This window comes from Corythoichthys intestinalis, chromosome 5 (assembly GCF_030265065.1).
Source record: "Corythoichthys intestinalis isolate RoL2023-P3 chromosome 5, ASM3026506v1, whole genome shotgun sequence".
NCBI classification, from domain to species: domain Eukaryota; kingdom Metazoa; phylum Chordata; class Actinopteri; order Syngnathiformes; family Syngnathidae; genus Corythoichthys; species Corythoichthys intestinalis.
This window is the reverse complement of record NC_080399.1, coordinates 24,603,947-24,624,567: the sequence shown is the minus strand read 5'-3', so window position 1 is coordinate 24,624,567 and position 20,621 is coordinate 24,603,947. Positions and strand designations below refer to the sequence as shown.

General features: G+C 40.0%; 1 protein-coding gene across 3 annotated transcripts in view; it reads right to left on the bottom strand.

Annotated features, from left to right (window-relative positions):
- kcp (kielin cysteine rich BMP regulator) overlaps positions 1 to 20,621 on the bottom strand; it is a 76,886-nt gene that overhangs the window by 21,573 nt on the left and 34,692 nt on the right. For 2 of the 3 annotated variants that reach the window (XM_057836040.1, XM_057836042.1), the window contains 16 exons: positions 18,294 to 18,467; positions 18,103 to 18,185; positions 15,081 to 15,174; positions 14,776 to 14,958; positions 14,409 to 14,582; positions 14,147 to 14,320; positions 10,457 to 10,539; positions 10,290 to 10,380; positions 6,633 to 6,715; positions 6,384 to 6,557; positions 5,988 to 6,167; positions 4,394 to 4,658; positions 4,225 to 4,307; positions 4,057 to 4,150; positions 2,467 to 2,640; positions 2,313 to 2,395 (listed from right to left, as the gene is read on the bottom strand). In XM_057836040.1, coding sequence (XP_057692023.1) covers positions 2,313 to 2,395; positions 2,467 to 2,640; positions 4,057 to 4,150; positions 4,225 to 4,307; positions 4,394 to 4,658; positions 5,988 to 6,167; positions 6,384 to 6,557; positions 6,633 to 6,715; positions 10,290 to 10,380; positions 10,457 to 10,539; positions 14,147 to 14,320; positions 14,409 to 14,582; positions 14,776 to 14,958; positions 15,081 to 15,174; positions 18,103 to 18,185; positions 18,294 to 18,467 — 2,192 coding nt within the window. The remainder of the gene's footprint in view (positions 1 to 2,312; positions 2,396 to 2,466; positions 2,641 to 4,056; positions 4,151 to 4,224; positions 4,308 to 4,393; positions 4,659 to 5,987; positions 6,168 to 6,383; positions 6,558 to 6,632; positions 6,716 to 10,289; positions 10,381 to 10,456; positions 10,540 to 14,146; positions 14,321 to 14,408; positions 14,583 to 14,775; positions 14,959 to 15,080; positions 15,175 to 18,102; positions 18,186 to 18,293; positions 18,468 to 20,621) is intronic. The other variant, XM_057836041.1, reaches the window with a different exon arrangement.

Sequence of the window (20,621 nt, the reverse complement as noted above, 5' to 3'; positions counted from 1 at the left end):
TCTTACTTTTAAAAAGTAATAACAGTTACAAATTACTTTTCCCAAAAAGTAATTGAGTTAGTAACTCAGTTACCTGAATGTAAGAGTAATTAGTTAACTGGCAAAGTAACTGGTATTGCCTTTCATGTTTTGTTTTGTTTTTTCATTCAAAAAAAAAAAAAAACACAAAAAAATCCAAAAATGTCATGTCATGTCATTTCCTGTTTTATTTTGAAGGCTTCACCCTCCTCGTGTCTGCGTACTTGCCTTTCCTCTGGTCACCTAATCACCCATTGTTTTCACCTGTTCCCCATTACCTCCTGTGTATATATTGCCTTAGTTTCCCTTGTCCTGTGCAGAAGTGTCTTTCGTCCAAAGTCAATCACGTCAGCCTCTCACCATAGCCTGTCATAGTGATACTGAATATTATCCTCCATTTGGAGCGCTTTGTGTTTGAACATTTTTGATCTTAGCCATTTTGACTTTTTCCTCCATTTGGAGCATTTTGTGTTTTTGCCTTTCCTCCCTTTTGGAGTGCCTTTTTGTTTGAACATTGATTGTGGTAGCCCTGACTTATTCCTCCGTTAGAGAGCTTTTAGTTTGTACCTTTTTCTCATCCCCGCATGTCAGCGGAAGAACCTCTGTTTTCAAAATAAAGTTTTTGCCTGAACCTCCGCAACTGAGTCTGCCTCGTCATCTCGGCCTGACAAAAAACATAGTAACCTTTGCTTTGTTTGGAAACCGTTGAAGTTGTTAAAATTGCTCCCGTTATTGCATTAGTTCCCTTCTGTCTACTTTTGACGTGTGAAAGTTTTAAAACTGTTTCATCATTTAAAGATAGATTCAAGTCAAGATTTTGCCGATTTAGGAGTATTTTAGATATGAAGTTACTTAGGTTCTGTACAACAGAGCCTTCCTGAGAAGTCTACTGCTTTAAGATGGCGGCTGTTTACTAACCCCGGCGAGTCTATCATTTCGTATCTAGTTCTCTATACATGTTCTAACGCCGCCATGTCTGTCATTTCACATCTAGTTCTATATACATGTGATATCTACCGTAGCATCATGCGAGCGTAGTTTCTTGGCTATTGGCTACAGTTAGGTGTTATTGGAGCCACCTAGCATCGCGTTTGCAACGGCGTCACAACTCCCGTCTCTCCTCCTCACTCCCGCTCTGCTACGTCGTCTCCGTGAGTTCATGTCTACCAGACTTTTCTCGCGTCACCAACATAGTAACGCATAATAACGCATGCCTTTACATCCTCAGTAACTGTAACGCAGCTGCCAAGATGAGAAAAGTAATTAATTAGTTTACTCACTACTGAAAAAAATAACGCCGTTATTAACAACACTGCCTTCGCGCCCCAGCAGTGTCGCTGCCGTCCTGCAGTTCCTGATAGCGTCAGGTTTAACTTCCTTCTTCTCATGCTGCTGCTGCTTCTACCCCGGCGCCGACTCCTCTTGCAAGTCCCAGTCCGTTTTTTTTAATTCAGATGGTGGGCTCACATTAAGAGAGGGGACGCTGGCGACCTGAGTGGCCATGATATCCCCTGTCTCTCGCCTCCCTATTCTTTCCACAGCGCCCTTCAGCAAGGCGACTCACTCGCGAGTTAAGCCCGAATTTTTTTTTTTTTTTTTAAAGCCCAAATCGTCATTGAATATAACAGCATTTAACTCAACGTACCTCATAATATCTTATCTTTTTACTTTATCTTACTAATATAATGTAGAATACATGTTTTTGGACATTTACTTTGAGGTTTAGGGGGTATTCCGGGGTACTTATAGAGTTAATTCCGACTTATGCGGAAATTCAGGTTACATCGTCAGCCTAGCAACGTATCTAGCAATCCTATCAAAAATTTAACAAGACTTTTAAGGATTAATATATCTAGTTCAAAATATTTCTAGTGTTTTTCCCTTGCTTTCAACGAGCAATCAGATCAACCATCCATCATTCACTTACCATCCCCATGCTTTTAATGAACAATCAAATCAAGCATTTGTCATCCGCCAACCGCGCCCACTGCCCACTAACCACTTCCCCTACTTGAGTGCTGCGGCCACAGCTGTACGTACTTGGGGAAATTTGGGATACTTACATATGATTGGCTAAAATAGTATCAGCATTGATAAAATGTCTGCTCCCGTGTCGGGAGGCCACTTGTTGGAAGTACTGGCTTTTTATTGTTTTTTCCACTATTAGACATCAGAAATTCAGTGTTTTTATTTTTCAATTTATGAACCAAGATTGTTTGTTTCCGCTAAGATGGACGTGATAAAGTTGTTGTCTTTTCCTTGGAAAAATATTTAAATATCAGTTTTTTCCTTACCTCACAGGAGCAGACCTGGCAGGGGTCACCAGCTGGATGGAAGCTGTCTCCTGGACCGTACACCCTGCCCTCAAACACACAGTCTACAAAACATAACTCCATGTGATGCAGTGCAAGACTACAAGACTGCCAACTATTACATTTACTCGACTACCTGCGCACATGGGGCAGCACTCTCCAGGAACCTGAATGAAATTGCTGCACGGGGACAGGCAGTGAACTTCCGAGCAGGTTGTCACACCGTCCACACACATGCAACTGCGACAGTGAGACGAGTCAGCAAACCAGCTGCTTCCCTCCGTGTACTCACCTCCGTCGTACATACAACCTGCCAGCCGACAGTCATGACACTGCTTGACTTCTTGACTATTATATATGTCATGTACAGTGCTATGACAAGTATCTGAACCTTTTGGAATTTCTCACATTTCTGCATAAAATCACCATCAAATGTGATCTGATCTTTGTCAAAATCACACAGATGAAAAAAAAGTGTCTGCTTTAACTAAAACCACCCAAACATTTAGAGGTTTACGTATTTTAATGAAGATAGCATGCAAACAATGACACAAGGGGAAATAATAAGTAAGTGAACCGTCTGCCTAAGGAGACTTAAAGAGCAATTGGAACCAATTTTTACCAAACAATTTAAGTCAGCTGTCCAGGGCAGGTGCCCAATCACTGATGAGTGGTTTAAAGCTGCCCTGCCCACTATAAAACACACACCTGGTAAGAAATGTGGTGATGAGAAGCATTGTCTGATATGCATAATGGCTTGGTCAAAAGAGCTGTCTGACCTGCGATCAAGGATTGTTGATTTTTATAAAGCTGGGAAAGGGTACAAAACCATCTCTAAAAGACTGGATGTTCATCAATCGACAGTCAGAGGAGTTGTCTACAAATGGAGAGAGTTTGGCACTGTTGCTCCTCTCCCGAGGAGTGGCCGTCCACCAAAAATGACGTCGAGTTAGGCGCAGAATACTCAGAGAGCTAAAAAAAAATAACCCTAGAGTGTCTGCTAAAGACTTACAGAAATCACTGGCACAGTGCAATATCTCTGTGCACACATCAACTATATGTAAAACTATGGACTAAAATGGTGTTAATGGAAGCACTCCATGGACAAAGCCACTGCTGTCTAAAAAAACATTGTTGCTCGTTTAATGTTCGCAAAAAGGTACTTGGACAATCCACAGAAGTTTTGGCATAATATTTTGTGGACTGATGAAACTAAAGTCGAATAGTTTGGGTGTAACACACAACGTCATGTGTGAAGGAAAAATGGAGCATAATGATTTGGGGCTGTTTTGCTTCATCGGGGCCTGGACAACTTGCAATCATTAATGGAAGAATGAATTCAAAAGTTTATCAGGATGTTTTGCAGGATAACCTGAGGCCGTCTGTCAGACAGTTGAAGCTAAAAAGAGAATGGATGTTGCAAAAAGACAATGATCCAAAACACAGAAGTAAAAATACCAAATGTTCACTTACCTATTTTCCCCCTTCTTTCTATGTTTGCATGCTATCCTCATTAAAATACATGTTTGGGTGGTTTTAGTTAAAGCAGACACTTTTTTTCATCTGTGTGCTTTTGACAAAGATCAGATGACATTTGATGGTGATTTTATGCAGAAAGTAAGAAATTCTAAAAGGTTCAGATACTTTTTCATACCACTGTACATTATATATATTACTAATATATTCAAATGGTGGGAAATAACTAAATACTAAATTTTTATTATACCTCTGCAGCGAGGACAGCAGGCCCCAGGCTCGGTCACCTGATGCATGCAAGTCAGTTTGGGACACTGTGGAGATGAACACTGCACCTCGCCGGACTGTAATGTGTACACCGGGTCATACTTTTGAAATTTCTGGTATTTTTGTGAAGGAACAAGATGAAAATATCTACCTGACAGGCACACGTAGAACAGTGGTTTGACGTGAGGGTCCATGTCTGGCCGTCACTGTACTCTTGTCCGTCCAGCATACATCCTAGGAACATTACAATAGTCAAACCCAAAGCAGTTCAAAATGTACTGTTTCATATGTCCATCTTTACTCCGAGTATGTTACATTACCTGTACACTCGGGGCAGCAGCGTCCCGGCTTCTTGATGGCTTGACTGCAGGGAGCCGGCGGGCAGACAAGGGGCATGCATGTGACGGTGCCCCTGACGCAGGTACAATGCTGGCAAGGCTCGGAAGATGGCGTAAAGTCGTGGCCATGGGCGTGGATCGTGCCATCGTACAAGCAAGAGTCGCACACGGGACAGCAGGCATCGGCCGGCACTGGGTGGGAACACTGCACGGGACAAGGTCGCCTCTTACAGCTCACCACTTCCTCCTAAAGGATATAGGCAGAAATGAGCAAACGTTGATAGCACAGTGTCAAAATGAGATATGACGCGCTCTTAAGGCAATGTGTAGGGAGGCAAAAACAGTTTTGGGATATTTTCTAAACGAATTCTGAATAAACTACCACCTCAGAAACGTTCATTTGAATATTTGCATGCTAAAGTTGTGTTTAGGTGCCATAATCATTGAGAACACAGCTACTATTTACCACTTTGTCTTACTACTAATCGTTTTTTTCTACTTCTAGCTAAAAGTACTGTATGACATAATTAGCAGTGTTGTTAATAACGGCGTTAGAATATAACGGCGTTACTAACGGTGTTATTTTCTTCAGTAGTGAGTGATCTAATTAATTAATTTTCTCATCTTGGCAACGCCTTTACAGTTTCTGAGGCGGGAAAGCCGTGCGTTACTCTGCTTTACGATGTTGGTTGACTGACGCGAGAAAAGTCTGAAAATGACGGACTCACGGAGATGAGAGAGGAGGCAAGAGAGTGTGACGCCGTTGCAAATGCGATGCTACAATGCTAGGTGGCTCCAATAATACCTGACTGTAGCCGATAGCCTACAAACCACGCCCACATGATGCTTCGGTAGATATCACATATATACAGAACTACATGCAAATGACAGACACGGCGGCATTAGCAACACTTACAATAAAGAACAAGATGCGTTAGTAAACAGCCGCCATCTTAAAGCAGTAGACCTCTCAGGAAGGCTCTGTTGTAGAGAACCTTCCTTGCAAACCTGAGTAACTTTTTATCTAAAATGCTTCTAAATCGGCAAAACTTAAATCTATCTTTAAATGATGAAACAGTTTTAAAACTTACACATGTCGAAAACAGACAGAAGGGAACTCATGCAATAACAAGAGCAACTTTAACGGTTGATTCACAACATTAAATGACTTCCACACATAGCAAAGCTTACTATCTAGTTATCGCAATACCCGCAATACCCCTGCGTCTAGTTAATTTTAGAGTAAAGAATTGGGCTAGGGCCAATTGTCCCAAAAACCCTTCAAACCTCACATTGAGTGTGAAAAAAAAAAAATATGAAAATTATCACCAGTTACTTTGCCAAGTAACTAATTACTCTTACATTCAGGTAACTGAGTTACTAACGCAATTACTTTTTGGGAAAAGTAATTTGTAACTAATTAATTACTTTTTTAAAGTAAGATTAACAACACTGATAATTAGTTGCCCAGTGTTTCAACTCAAGATAATGAAAAACATTGACCTATACAGTATATTATTCAAAAGGTAGCATTATGCAGTTTGAGGTTTAGGTTCTTTTAATCAAGCAGACTAACCAAACAGGAGCAGGAGGCACAGGAGTCCGAAAGCGAGGGAAAGGATGAGCCGGACTGATACTCCCTCCCTTGATATCGACACATCCCGGTGCAGACTGGGCAGCACTCGCCCGCTGGTGTCGTCGGATGCAAGCAGGCGGTGTTCGGACACGAAACGTGCGAGCACAGCACACCTCCATTCTGCATTTTCACAATTACAGCTCGGTAGTACCACCATAATGACTAAAATGAATTAATTGGCTGCCGTTGATGACAATAGACGTCCAATCTATTTGAACTGCAAGAGGCTGGTAACAAATTCACAATTTGTATTTTCAATTCAAATGGATGGGACTTCTATCATCATCAACCGCACTGAAACATGATCATTCACATCAAATGTTTATTTGGACCAACCAAACAAGAGCAGAGCTGGCAATGATCTGTCGGATGTGGGAATCGTTCTCCATTGAAACAATCACGTCCCTCAAAATTGCAGCCATCGCACACTCCGCACGCGCATCCATCCAGCGCAGGATGAGAACAGGACACGGCGGGACATCTCCTTGTTGTGCAAATCACCTCACCCCTCTAGGAGAAAAATGATGACCATTAGCATAATTTAGTGAGGAGGTCATGTGTCTCAGTAGAGATTGTTGTACTTACTGAACACACACACTCCTGGCAGCTGCCCCCGCCTCCTGTGACGTTCTGCCCATTAATGTAATCCACACCTTGGAAGTGGCAACCTGAATGGATTTGTCATGAAAATCCTTCTTTGACCTCTGTGACCTTTGATCTCATTACCCCAAAAATTAGATAACGGCTTCTGTTTCATATTATAAACATATCCTGCAAGTGGGATAAAAATCCCTTAATTGATTCGTGAGTTATCACAAAATTCCTTTTCTGACCACTGTGACCTTTGACCTCATTACCCCATAACATCGAAAGAAATAGGAATAGGAGTGGGAACCTCTTTATCTCACGATACGATACGATTTGGAAGGAATGTTCATTCGCTGCCATCCCTCCCACTTCAAACGGATTGAACGTCTATGCCCGTCATTGGCAGCCAATGCCAGGCAACGAGGTAATTTTGGGTCATTTAAGGTCATTTACCTGTTGATTTGGGGGTATTTTATAGGTCACTTCCTGTTTATTTTGAGTTACAGAACAGGTAATGACCTGGGAATCACCCAAATGATTAGGTAGTGACTCAAACTCAACAGGAAATGACCTGTAAATGAACAGCAAGTGACCTGTAAATGCCCCGAAAAATCGGACGGAATGACTGTGAATGCTCTGGTGTCGAATTAGTGCTGCAACGATTAATCGATTAACCCCAGTATTCGATGAGAAAAAAAAAGATTCAAATTAAATTTTGCTGCTTAGAGTATTCGTTTGTAATGGTTTGTTTTGAAAGTGTTTGCATTTATTTTCATTGATTTGGGTGGATACACAGCCCTCTAGTCTACCTTACTTCACATGGCTGAATCCATCTGCTCCCTGTTAAGACCAACACAAACTAATTTTTTGTTTGAGCTAATGATTTTTTGGAATGCATTCGTAATTTAGTTTAAATGTATATTTAGCCATTTTTTGTGGGAATATGTGTCTGAGGGGCCGTTTACATGGTGGCTCTCCGAGAAGACAAAAAATTTCATGTTTGCATTTATATGAGCCCGTCTCCATTTGAACAATGTTGCAATTCTGCATGAAAACGATGTAGTATTCATGCCAGGCCCTAGGGGGCAGTGCAGATTTACAAGGCGACAGCGAATGATGCACTTTGACCCCACCAAAGTTCCTCAGCCCAGAAAAAAATATGCCCGCCCACTCGAAGCGATGGCATTTTCTTTTTGTTCAAAAAGGCACAAAAATGGATACATTCAACATATTTAATTTAAAAATATGATTAAAACAGTAAATTAAAGCCAACATTCAACCCTATTTGCTGTTTTTAATGTTTAGTAGCAAGCGATGGCATTTTTCTTTTGTTCAAAAAGGCACAAAAATGGATACATTCAACATATTTAATTTAAAAATATGATTAAAACAGTAAATTAAAGCCGACATTTGGCCATATTTGCTGTTTTTAATGTTTAGTAGCAACGCTGCGCAATGTGCCCAATGTGACGTGTACGAGTGCTGACGTTATCGGCGCGGTGTCGAGTCACAGGAGCCTTTGATATGCATGTGGAGATAGCCCCCTCAATCAAATTCTTCCACTTTGGAGGCAGGATTTAGAATTTTTCGTCTTCGCTGACACCATATGCATGCAAGGCAGGGGTGAAAGTGGGCGGGAACGGTCAGAAACGCAGTTCCGGTATAAGATTCAGGGCTGGAACGCAGTTCCGGTATAAGACAGCTACGGGACAGCTACGGTGCTTTGATTCCGAAAATATGAAGGCAACTGACGAGGGATGGCGTGGCTCAGTGGTAGAGTAGTTGTCCCCCAACCCAGAGGTTGTGGGTTCGATTCTCTGCCCCTATGAACTCGCCTAAGTATCCTTGAGCAAGATACTGAACCCCACATTGCTCCTGGTGCTGCGTCACAAGTACGTAGATGGCGACATAGTGTAAAGCGCTTTGAGCGCCGTTAAAGGTGGAAAAGACCAATTGTCAAAACGCTATGTAAAAACAAAAAAATACAAAGCTGCCACACATGCGTTTCATCTCCAAGAAGTAAACAATCTACCAACATCAGATTTACATACACAAGTGTTAACAACAAGCATAATAAAGTGCTTGTGTAGGGTAATCCGTTTCCACTGATATTTATTATTTTATTCCACGGACGGCATGAAGGTTTCCCCAGCTGCTGCAGTTATCTGAGTCTGACGATGACGAGTCACGTCAATGTGCGTATGCACGCAGCAAAGCAAAACGCCTGGACTCATTTATCTGTTCAATTGGCTGACATACTGACATGTGATCAACAGAGATAGTTAGCTCTGATTGGTTCAAATGTGCATGTTTTCTGAAACAGCAAAAAAGTAATACAACGGAATATGGATCAAATCTTTAAGAGCAAGGAAAGAGTTAAGGCGGCCTTTCTATCATTTAGTTTTATTTGCTCTGATGGGGACGTTCAGAACATTTTAGCTGCCAATGTGCACTTTGGACTTATATTTCTTCATTTATGTTAGGCTACTTATTCATTTCCTTATGATTAAAAAAGTCAATGGTTGCGCAATCTTCAAAATATATTCCATTTCACTCTGCGTAATATAAGTCATTTGTTCTCATTTTTCTGAATGTATGTTACTTATATCTGTATTATTAAAAAACACAACAAAAAGTAAATGATTACACCATCTTCAATTTTAATATACATCCTATGTTCTTCAGTAGTTAAAATTGAGATTTGGCATTTAGTATGTGAGGAAATGAGGGAAAATAAAAATTAGGAGATGGAGGTTGGGTTTATAGCTGTTTTTGTTAACTTTTATTTTGCAAATCATTAAAAAAATAGAATTTTGAATGAAAATCAGTTTTTGTATGTGTTATAGAAATAACTGACCAAATCAGTTTTCTTTGCATTTCAGTTGTTTTGACCCCCCACCCCCCACACACAGACAAAATAAATAAATGAATAAAATTTCTGGCTCCGTGGCGACCTTCTCATCAGGGAGTTCCGCCAAGAAATTCGAACCACTTTCACCCCTGATGCAAGGCACCACTTCAACACAGTCATTGCGTCTTCCTTCGTGTCACAGAGTCGCCATGTAAACTGCCCCTGAGCCATTTGTGAAGAGGATTTTAAAACAGCGTTAGCATTTTATAGCATTTAAGCTAGCGGACTTTTGCTATGTAAGTTAGCCAATTGTTCTTTTGTTGTACATAGATCTTTTTTTTATATATACCGTGTGAGGCTCAACACAGGTATTTTAATTTTTTATGTTCCTCATCCTATTACTTGATTATTCAAAATGAATAGTTCATCAATTAATCGGCTACTAAAATAATCGCTACCCGTAGCCCTATTTCGAATGATCGAACGTTCCGAGTCTAAATGGATTGGGCGTCGAGCCATGTCAATGGCAGCCTAAAAGTTACCTGAGACACTATTATGGTGGAAGATTTTGGTAGCAACTTGTTGGTGCTTTTTAAAAAAAAATTTTTTTTAACACTGAACCCTTTTTAAAACGATATCTCGATTCTTGGCAGGAGCATATCGATAACCTTTTGGGATACAAAGTATCACGATATATCACCATTTCGATATTTTGTCACACCCTTAAATAGGACATGCATGAAGGCAATATCGTTAGCACTTGAAGGCGCAGTATGAAACGAATGAGACAAAGGATAACATACCATCACACACGGGGCACCCGCATGCGTCTGTGAGCGGGTGAGGGCAGAACGTCACTGGACAAGACTTTTTGGCGCAGCGCACGGTGCCTGTCTAAATGCAAAAGCACACACTGAATGAAGTCTTAAAAGTAACTTGGCTGTTTATGTGTGTGTTTATTGGTTGCTACCTGGCAGGTGCACTTAGAGCAAACATCCCCCGGCTCAGGGATTGACTGTCCATTAGCGAGCAGCGCACCATTGTAAAAGCAGCCTGACAACCGAGACAACATTTATCGAGTGTTATATTTTATAAGGACGTTAATAAAAGAAAAAGACCAAAGAAAACAACAAACACACAAAACCGAGTTTATTTCTTAGTCAAATATTCTTTATTCTCCCAAGATTACATTTTCATCTAACAATATGAGAGGGAAAAAAGCTGCTATATCTGTCAATTCCAATGAGGCGATAGCTGTCAATTTTAAAGATGGACATAACAGTCAAACCCAAATACGGCTATATCCGCCATTTTGAATGACTGCGATATCCGTCGATTCCAAAGACAGCAATATCCGTCGATTCCAATGATGGCAATATAAGTCAATTCAAAAGATGCCACCCAATGATGATTGCTCTAAGACTGCAAAGGAAGCTCAGCTTCCCCCAAAATGTCAACAAATTAGCGATCAAATACTAATCCTTCTCAAAAAATGAGCATATTGTGATAAAGTTCATTATTTTCTGTAATGTACTGATAAACATTAGACTTAGTTTCATATATTTTAGATTCATTACACACAAATGAAGGAGTTCAAGCCTTTTATTGTTTTAATAGACATGATTTTGGCAAAAAAGTCAAGAAAAAACAAAAATCCCTATCTCAAAAAATTTGCATATTTCACCCGACCAATACAAAAAAAAGTGTTTTTCAATACAAAAAAAAGTCAACCTTCAACTAATTTTATGAGCTATGCACTCAATACTTGGTCGGGAATCCTTTTGCAGAAAAAACTGCTTCAATGCGGCGTGGCATAGAGGCAATCAGCCTGTGGCACTGCTGAGGTGTTATGGAGCCCCAGGATGCTTCGATAGCGGCCTTAAGCTCATCCACAGTGTTGGGTCTGGTGTCTCTCAACTTCCTCTTCACAATATCCCACATATTCTCTATGGGGTTCAGGTCATGAGTGTTGGCAGGCCAATTGAGCACAGTAATGCCATGGTCAGTAAACCATTTACCAGTGCTTTTGGCACTGTGAGCAGGTGCCAGGCCGTGCTGAAAAATGAAATCTTCATCTCCATAAAGCTTTTCAGCAGATGGAAGCATGAAGTGCTCCAAAATCTCCTGATAGCTGGCTGCATTGACCCTGCCCTTGATAAAACACAGTGTACACCAACACCAGCAGCTGACATGGCGCCCCAGACCATCACTGACTGTGGGTACTTGACACTGGACTTCAGGCATTTTGGCATTTCCTTCTCCCCAATCTTCCTACAAACTCTGGCACATTGATTTCCGAATGACATGCAAAATTTGCTTTCATCTGAAAAAAATACTTTGGACCACTGAGCAACAGTCCAGTGCTGCTTCTTTGTAGCCCAGGTCAGGCGCTTCTGCCGCTGTTTCAGGTTCAAAAGTGGCTTGACCTGGGGAATGCGGCACCTGAAGCCCATTTCCAGCACACGCCTGTAAACGGGGGCTCTGGATGTTTCTACTCCAGACTCAGTCCACTGTTTCTGCAGGTTCCCCTAGGTCTGGAATCGGCCCTTCTCCGGAATCTTTCTCGGGGTGCGGTCACCTCTTCTGGTTGTGCAGCGTTTCCTGCCACACTTTTTCCTTCCCACAGACTCCCACTGAGGTCCCTTGATACAGCACTCTGGCAACAGGCTATTCGATCAGAAATCTCTTTCTGTGTCTTAGCCTCTTGCTAGAGGGTGTCAATGATGGCCTTCTGGACAGCAGTCAGGTCGGCAGTCTTGCCCATGATTGCGGTTTTGAGTAATGAACCAGGCTGGGAGTTTTTAAAAGCCTCAGGAATCTTTCGCAGGGGTTTTGAGTTAATTCGTTGATTCAGATGATTAGGTTAGTAGCTTCTTTAGAATACCTTTTCATGATATGCAATTTTTTTAGATAGGGATTTTTTTTTTTTTTTCTTGACTTTTTTGCCAAAATCATCTATATTAAAACAATAAAAGGCTTGAACTACTTCAGCTGTGTGTAATGAATCTAAAATATATGAAAATCTAATGTTTATCAGTGCATTAAAGAAAATAATGAACTTTATCACAATATGCTATTTTTTAAGAAGGACTAGTATATACTGTTGCATATACTTTGAGTTGACTAAATATACGCTACAACTAGACATGTGCCGATAACCGGTTTCAAGGTATACCGTGGTATGAAAACGTCAAGGTTCCAAAATCACAAAATTCTCCGTCATACGGTCCCTACGGTAGTAACTATTTTTTGAAGGAAGAAATCCCTCGCTTGCAACTGCAAGGCTCAAGCCTCCCCCACCGGTTGTTGCTCAGTGTCAGTGAGTCAGCTGTGCTACATGATGGCTGGAGGTGGTGAAACTCCTTAACTTTTTCTTCCCCCATCAAAGAAAATGAAATCACAGGTATGGGAATACTTAGGCTACAGAAAAGTTATAGACGGCCGCGGCTTAGAGGAGGAGGGGCAACCGACATCTAAAACATGTTTGCGGAGGGTGGCTGCCGAAGAGGCAATACCTCCAATATGATTTTGCATTTATACAAAATTAAAGGTTAGAAAATACCGTCATGAACTTTTCCCACCAGCTACAAGAGTTAACTCCAGCGTGTTTAGTGTGTTTAGCGGTGGTAAAACATGTGGTCTTGTCTTCTTTCTGGCAACTGTCAGAGACAGAGAGTGTATGCATAATGTAAACGTGATACAAGTCATACACACGTGCATTTTATGGAAAGTAATCCATTATTTTTGTTCTAATGGTAATAATGTTGAGCTGTTGCTGTGGGTTTAAGCTCACCAAGAGAATTGCATTTATTTTAATTTTATTTAAAATATTTTGTTATTTTTAAAATGTATTTCAACTTAAAATTATACTTAGCTTCCAATTTGCTTATGTTTTGAAAATAAAATTCCTGTTCAATGGAAAAAAGTTTCAAAGTAACACATTTTAGAGCTGTAATTGCAATTCCATGATACTGTGAAACTGTGATATTTTGGCTTAAGATTACCAGACCATCAGAATCTTATACAGGCACATGCCTAATAACGGGCTCAACTTTTTTCCACTGGTTAAGATGCAGCTTGTTTTAAATTCATTGGTGCAGCTGCACAGTCCTTTAAACTGTGTGGAAGCTCAGCCTCTCCAGAGTTAAGAATGCATTGTTCCACTAGAGCGAAACGAGATAGTCTTTGGCTAAAAGCTGGGTTTATTTATGGGCAGTCAGCGGGGCTCAGCTGGCCCGGATGCTCTCATTCTCTGCATGAAGATTTGTGATCTGTTTGAAGCTGAATCATTTTTTATTGACAGCGAGATTAGCAAATTTTTCAATTTTCCTTCCGTTAAAGCGGAGACTTTCATTATCATCCTAGCGACACTAGCGCAAAATTGAGCTTCTATTTCTGGAGTTTTTTTATTGTAGCTTCTGTGTTTGTAGACTTGACTTCTGGCACTCTAGTTTCTTTCCCCCGCTGAGCACCTCCACCGTCACAAAGCACTCACAGGCAGACACATTTTTGGTTTCCCCTCAGAAAGACCAGCATCCGCTACTGATGCCAGCATATGTCAATTCCAATGGCGGAAACAGCGGTTGATTCCAATGAGAAATTGGAAAAAGTTACTGACCAACAGAGCAAAGCTCAAATCCCAGTTTGACAGCACACTTACGTTGACACTCCCCACAGCATTGTCCAGGCGCTTTGTAGGGGTGGTGGCACTCTCCATAGCAGGGCAGCTTGGTGCAGACCACCTCACCAGCATAGCAGTAGCAGACAGCACAGGGATCTTTGTCATCAGTAAACTCGCTACCGTCGACGTATTCTCTCCCGTTATACATGCAGCCTGGAGAAAGCAGCCAGTTGCACAAAATGTAATACAATTCCTGGGTCGGTTTCATAATTAGAGTAGATGTTGACAATTTTTTCCTCACCATCGCAGGACAGGCAGCAGTGTCGCTGAACAGGGTGCTTACAGTTGCTGGGGGGGCAACGCTTCCTCTCGCACCTGACAGAGCCCTCCTGGCACACGCACGCAGCGCAGGGGTCCGAAGCGTCGTCCCACATCTCCCCATTTCCTCTCTCTCGACCTTCATACAGGCAGCCTGCTAGAAATAGAATAAAAGTTCCAAAAACGGATGTTGAGAAAGGCAGTGACCAGCCCTTCCATTTCATATAGATCAATCGGGATCTATTAAGCGCAGAGGGGGCCATGTGTGACCGGAGGGCCATACTTTGCCCACCCTAACTGCATTTGAGCATCAATATGGAAGACTTTTTTTTCTCCTCCATTTTTTTTACCTTGGCAGGTACGGCAGCAATCCTTTGTAACAGGATGCGAACAGGAAGCGAAGGGGCACGGCTTTCTGTGGCAGTGCACCGTGCCATTGGTGCACGAGCATAACTGACAGCGCTCCGACGGCGAGTAGAAGCGCTCACCATGCCTGTATATTTGGCCCCCTGACTCGCAGTCTGACGGGGGCGCTATGGCCAAATGAGTCAATAGGAAAAAATATACATTATATGTATTTTCTGAATTTATTTTTGTGTACACATTTTTTGATGCTCTATCCAGCTTCTAAAGGATTTTGCTTGCAGTTTCCTACCAGGACATTGGGGGCAGCACTCGCCTTGCAACACATTTGGGTTGGCACATGACAACGGTGGACACCTCGTCATAAGACATTGTACATTTCCATTCTGCAGGAGAAAACAAAAAAAAAACCACTTATACAGTTTACATACTGCCAGAGGTGGGTAGTAAAACGTTACACGTACTCCGTTACATTTACTTGAGTAACATTTTGAGAAAAATGTACTCCTAAGTGTAGTTTTACTAAGCCATACTTTTTACTGGAGTAAATTTATCAAGAAAAAATGCTACTCTTACTCCACTTCTTTGGGCTACACAAGAGTCGCTACATTTTTCCTCTTTATTGTACATATTTTTAGGGGTGTCAAACGATTAAAATTTTTAATCAAGTTAATTACAGCTTAAAAATTAATTAATCGCAATTCAAACCATCTATAAAAGATGCCATATTTTTCTGTAAATTATTGTTGGAATGAAAAGATAAGACAAAAGACGGATATATACATTCAACATACGGTACATAAGTACTGTATTTGTTTATTATAACAATAAATCAACAAGATGCCTTTAACATTATTAACATTCTCTTAAAGCAATCCATGGATAGAAAAACTTGTAGTTCTTAAAAGATAAATGTTAGTACAAGTTATAGAAGTTTTATATTAAAACCCCTCTTAATGTTTTCGTTTTATTAAAATTTGTAAAATTTTCAATCAAAAAATAAACTAGTAGCTCGCCATCGTTGATGTCATTACACCATTCTAACTCCCCAAACCCATAAAATCATTTGGACCCAAGCGCCAGCAGAGGTCGCCAAACAACAAAAAACAGGTAACAAGTAACAAGCCGACATTACACTGCTGTCAGTTTAATCTGAGCGGGGCATGTGCGTTAATTGCGTCAAATATTTTAACGTGATTTAAAAAATTAATTACCGCCCGTTAACGCGATAATTTTGACAGCCCTACATATTTTTTTTTTTGCCAGCGATGCCGAGTATCTGTACCAATTTCACTAATTAGACATCACAGCAATAATCACATGACTCCATTATACCAATCAGACGCAAGCTTGCCGTTCTATGATCATGCAAGCCTGTTCAAACTATATACAACAATTTGGCAAAGCACAGATGACGAGAAATTAGTCTTTTAATCTGCCGTTTAGCCCTGCCTGTCATTATAGCGCTCTAGCGTCCCCAGCTGGAGGATGACGTCGGCAGGGTCAGATTTCATCTGACTTTGAATTCAGCATATTGAGGGGGAATTATTCAGAACGAGGAAAATGCGACAAAGAGACCGGCAAAATGTCATTGTTTCAATCTCTCATATCCAATATTTTTACAGGATATTCTTTTTATCTATGTATTTTACCCCAATTACTAAATAAATGTTATGGTCATGACAAATAACAGCCTTGTGCTAAATGGAATATGAAATGTTCAAAATGCATTTATTCAGTACAACATGGCAAAATTACTCCATAATGGTCAAAACTATCGACTTCTTTCACCTCTCGAACGTTATTTTATGCCACCGGAGTTAGTCCGGCTTTTGTCATTTCCCTGCCCGGCTTCGGAGAGCGTAAACAAACCACGAGGTGTGACAACTAGCCGACATGCTAACCCGAACCGAACGGCGTTTCAAAGTCTTATTCTCGCCTTTCGAAGCGAAAATCATACAAAACTACCCTGGATCATATCACACGCCGGCGGGGTTGTCGATTGTCGTCACCGATCGGCAACTCCCCAGCGGCAAGCAAGTTACAGCTCGTCGTTGTGGTCTATTGCCAGGCGCACGAAGCGGGCAGAGGGAGCTGGAAGTCTGGACGATATGGAGAACCGCATGAGAATAAGCCGAGTATAATGTTCTCCCGGCGGGCATGCGAAGAGGACCGAGTGGGGTGTGCGACAAGCCGCTGGTCGTCGGCTGAGTGGCATTCTTGGTGGGCAAGGAGCATTGTCAGCCACAAAATGCAAGCCACCTCCATATTGAAACGTATGCCATGATCTCAGTATTTGACATAATACAAAACATGATGTTCACTCACTTCCTACTAAGTCTAAGGGTCCCACAGTTGTCTGACTTGTTTTGGCGGTGAACGCGTTTTTGAAACCAAAAAAGGCTCACACGCCTCTCCCTGGTGCAGCAACAAAACCCTGCAGCACATTTGGCTGGTGTGATGCAAAATATAAACGATTTAATCCTCAAAATCAACTGAATTCGCAGTCCATCTGCGTACTATAAATCAATGCTGTATTGTGAGATGCTGACCTGGGTGACGTCACATTCGCATTCCTCCTCAAAACAGGAAGTTAATCATTTTCATGACGCGGGATCCCAAAAAATGAATAAATAAAATGATCGCTTCCACTCACATCCAAGCGGTCCATTTCATTCAGGAGCATAAAATACCGCGTCAAATAGGAAATAAATATGCTTTTTGCTGTCATAGGCACTTTAAAGCACCGTAAAAAATGAAGTTTTGACATAGAGCGCTGCCCACAATATGACTCGAATGCGCTGATTTTACCTTCTCTCCCAGTTTTTATTTGGCACCGATTGACCTCAGAAATCCGGAGATATGAGCCTTTTAATTTCAGAATAGTAACTATGAAAGAACTAATCACTATTCAAACTAGGAACTATTTTCTCCACTAGAGGGTTAGGACAAATAATGCTTCATTTCTGTCATTTTTTTCTCTCTCGCCGGAATTCAATGTTGTTGGGGGTTTTTTGTATTTCTTTGGCTTAATGTGGTTATGTAATGGGTTCATGTACAGTATCATTATAACAACAGTTCATACAGATAACTTTGTGCTGAGAAAAAAAAAACAGTTACTCACAATGTTACTCATTAGTTGAGTATTCTCTTCACCAAACACTTTTTTACTTTTTTTACTTGAATACATTTTTTGGATGACTACTTTTACTTTTACTGGAGTAATTATTTTGAAGTAACGCTACTCTTACTTGAGTAAAATTTTTAGCTACTCTACCCACCTCTGCATAGTGCCTCCAAGTATGAATACTCACAATACAGCTGCAGGTCCTGCATGAATCAGTGGGATGTGAAAACTGCTGACCATTGAGATGCTCCTTCCCGCCATAGCTGCATCCTAAAATGGGAGAAAGTCATTAAAATCAAACAATTAATCAAAATCTTTTTAAAAAAATCTTTCAACCTGTCGTATTCAAGTCATCTATCTATCTAGAAATCTACCCACCATGACAGTTGTTCCTGCAGCACGTCCCCGGTAGGGGAGCGTTACATTGAGGCCGAGGACAGTGAGCCCGCTGGCAGTCAATGGTGCCGCTGGCACACTTGCACTCCTCGCACGCGCTTAGTGGATTGGGGAAGGCTTGACCGTCCACAAATACATGGTTCTCAAACAAACAATCTTAAAAAAAGGAAAGCAAGAGGTTAACTTAACATCCAATCTGTTTGAAAAGGGGGGCTAGCAGCGTTCATCCGATCAGACACTATATGATCTTAAAAAGACTTTTTTCCCACAACAATATGGAATGTTTTTTCATGGAAAGGTACAGTTTTTTCCACTCTAAAAATTACAACTTTACTCCTAATACTAATATTTTATTTATTAGAAATGGAAATATATCCGTATTTACATGTATTTTTAAATACGAAATTGATTTTTTTTAAATTATTCATTTAAAATATAAAAAATAAAATATGTATTTCTTTTCTTCATGAAGAAATAAAAAAAATATTATTATATATTCTTTGAAATCCTTACAAGGGTCTTCTTATTTTTTTTCCCTCAAAAGTATATACTTTTTTCTATGACCTTTTTTAATGTTTCTTTTTTGTGAAAATGTAAAACATTCTTTTTAAGCGTAATATATACACAAAATGTAAAATCTATTCATCCATCCATTATCTTCCGCTTAAAATTATATTTATATGTACATAATTTCCCCTAATTTTATGACTTTTTCTTCTTTAAAACATATTTTCTTTTGGGGGAGTTTTCCCTTCAAAATTATACTTATGCTTGTCCTTGAAACCTTTTTTTTTTTTTTTTTTAAATGTGAGAAATAAAATAAATACGTAAAATATAAATATAATAGAAACTAAAATAAAATATTGGGAATTTGGGGGGGCATCCATGTTTTTTCCTCAAAAATGTCAACTAAAATTTCAAAAAAATATAATTAAAGTCAACAAGCTAAGAAAAAATAATCAGGGTTTCTTCAGGTATCAGCAAATCGCATTTAATGCTTTTACTGACACTTTTATGCCACTTTATACTACAGTAATTTAATGCTCAACTGTAGATAGTTTCACACACACAAATTGTAAGTCGTGTTGTCCGATAATGACTTTTTAATCGATATCCCGATATTGTCCAACTCGTAAAATCCGATACCAATATCAAACCGATACTGATATATGCAGTCGTGGACTTAACATATTATGGCTAATTTTACTGCGATTCCCCACTGGATACTTTAATAATGATAAATGTAACAACTTCGAGGTTTTCCAATATGCTTTATGTGAAAAAGAAGAAAAACAACTTCAACTGAAGTTCTGGAAAAAGTGCATATATTGGACCACTATATTTATTGTTTAAATCAAAGTAGTGCAAACATCAGTTTTTTGGATGAAGTCACGTGCAAGTGCAAAGTGTCAATTACGCACTGCCGTATCACATATGGCTCACACAGTGCTTCTGACTCAGAAAAACAACAAAGGCACAAAGCCTCAGTACAGTGAATGCGGTATGTAATGATAATGATAATTCATTCTTTTTCATTTTTTTTGTTCATTTAATTTTTCTCAATGAATGTAAAAGGTCTGCTCACATAACAAATCCCAACCATCTTAGTTTTGGAGACATATGATCTATGACCAGCTCTTATACAAAGGCAGAAAGATTCTACATTCACTTTGAAGGCAACATGCATATTGGCCCAGAACCAAGTAAAAACCTTTTTTCCCTTCTAAGACAAGGCTTTTTGTTTTTTTTTTGTTGCTCTGCCATCTATGCAGAATTCGCACAACGTTCGCATTGACTTATTCGTTATAATGAATGGGGAAAGGGGGAAGTGATGTATGCTGTAAAGCAGTCAGCACATTTGTAGGGTTTTTTTGTGTGACAGGGTTCCTGCCACCCTCCTCAAAATTAATTAGCGCCGGTGAAAGCGATACAGACCCCCTCAGGGTATGAAAGAGGTGTCGTTCAACTAGTTGTAAGTCGACATATTATCACAAATGTTATGAAAACATTTTATAACGTTTGAAAAATTACCTAGTGTTGCTTTAAATTATGTAAAAAGTTTGTTTATAAAGTTTACATAATTCTTAATGATATGAACATTTAGTTTAATGCTTTTTAAGGCTTGAATTTGGACAAAAATGCATTTAATGACTTTTAATACTTTTTAATTATCTGCATAAACCCTGATATTGGCCCAAAACCGATAATGAAAAACGATTTATCCGATATCATTTTTTAAATGTGTTTATTTGCCAATACTATCGGGTAGCAGATAGTATCGGCTTTCTTATCCCATAAAAATCTAATCTT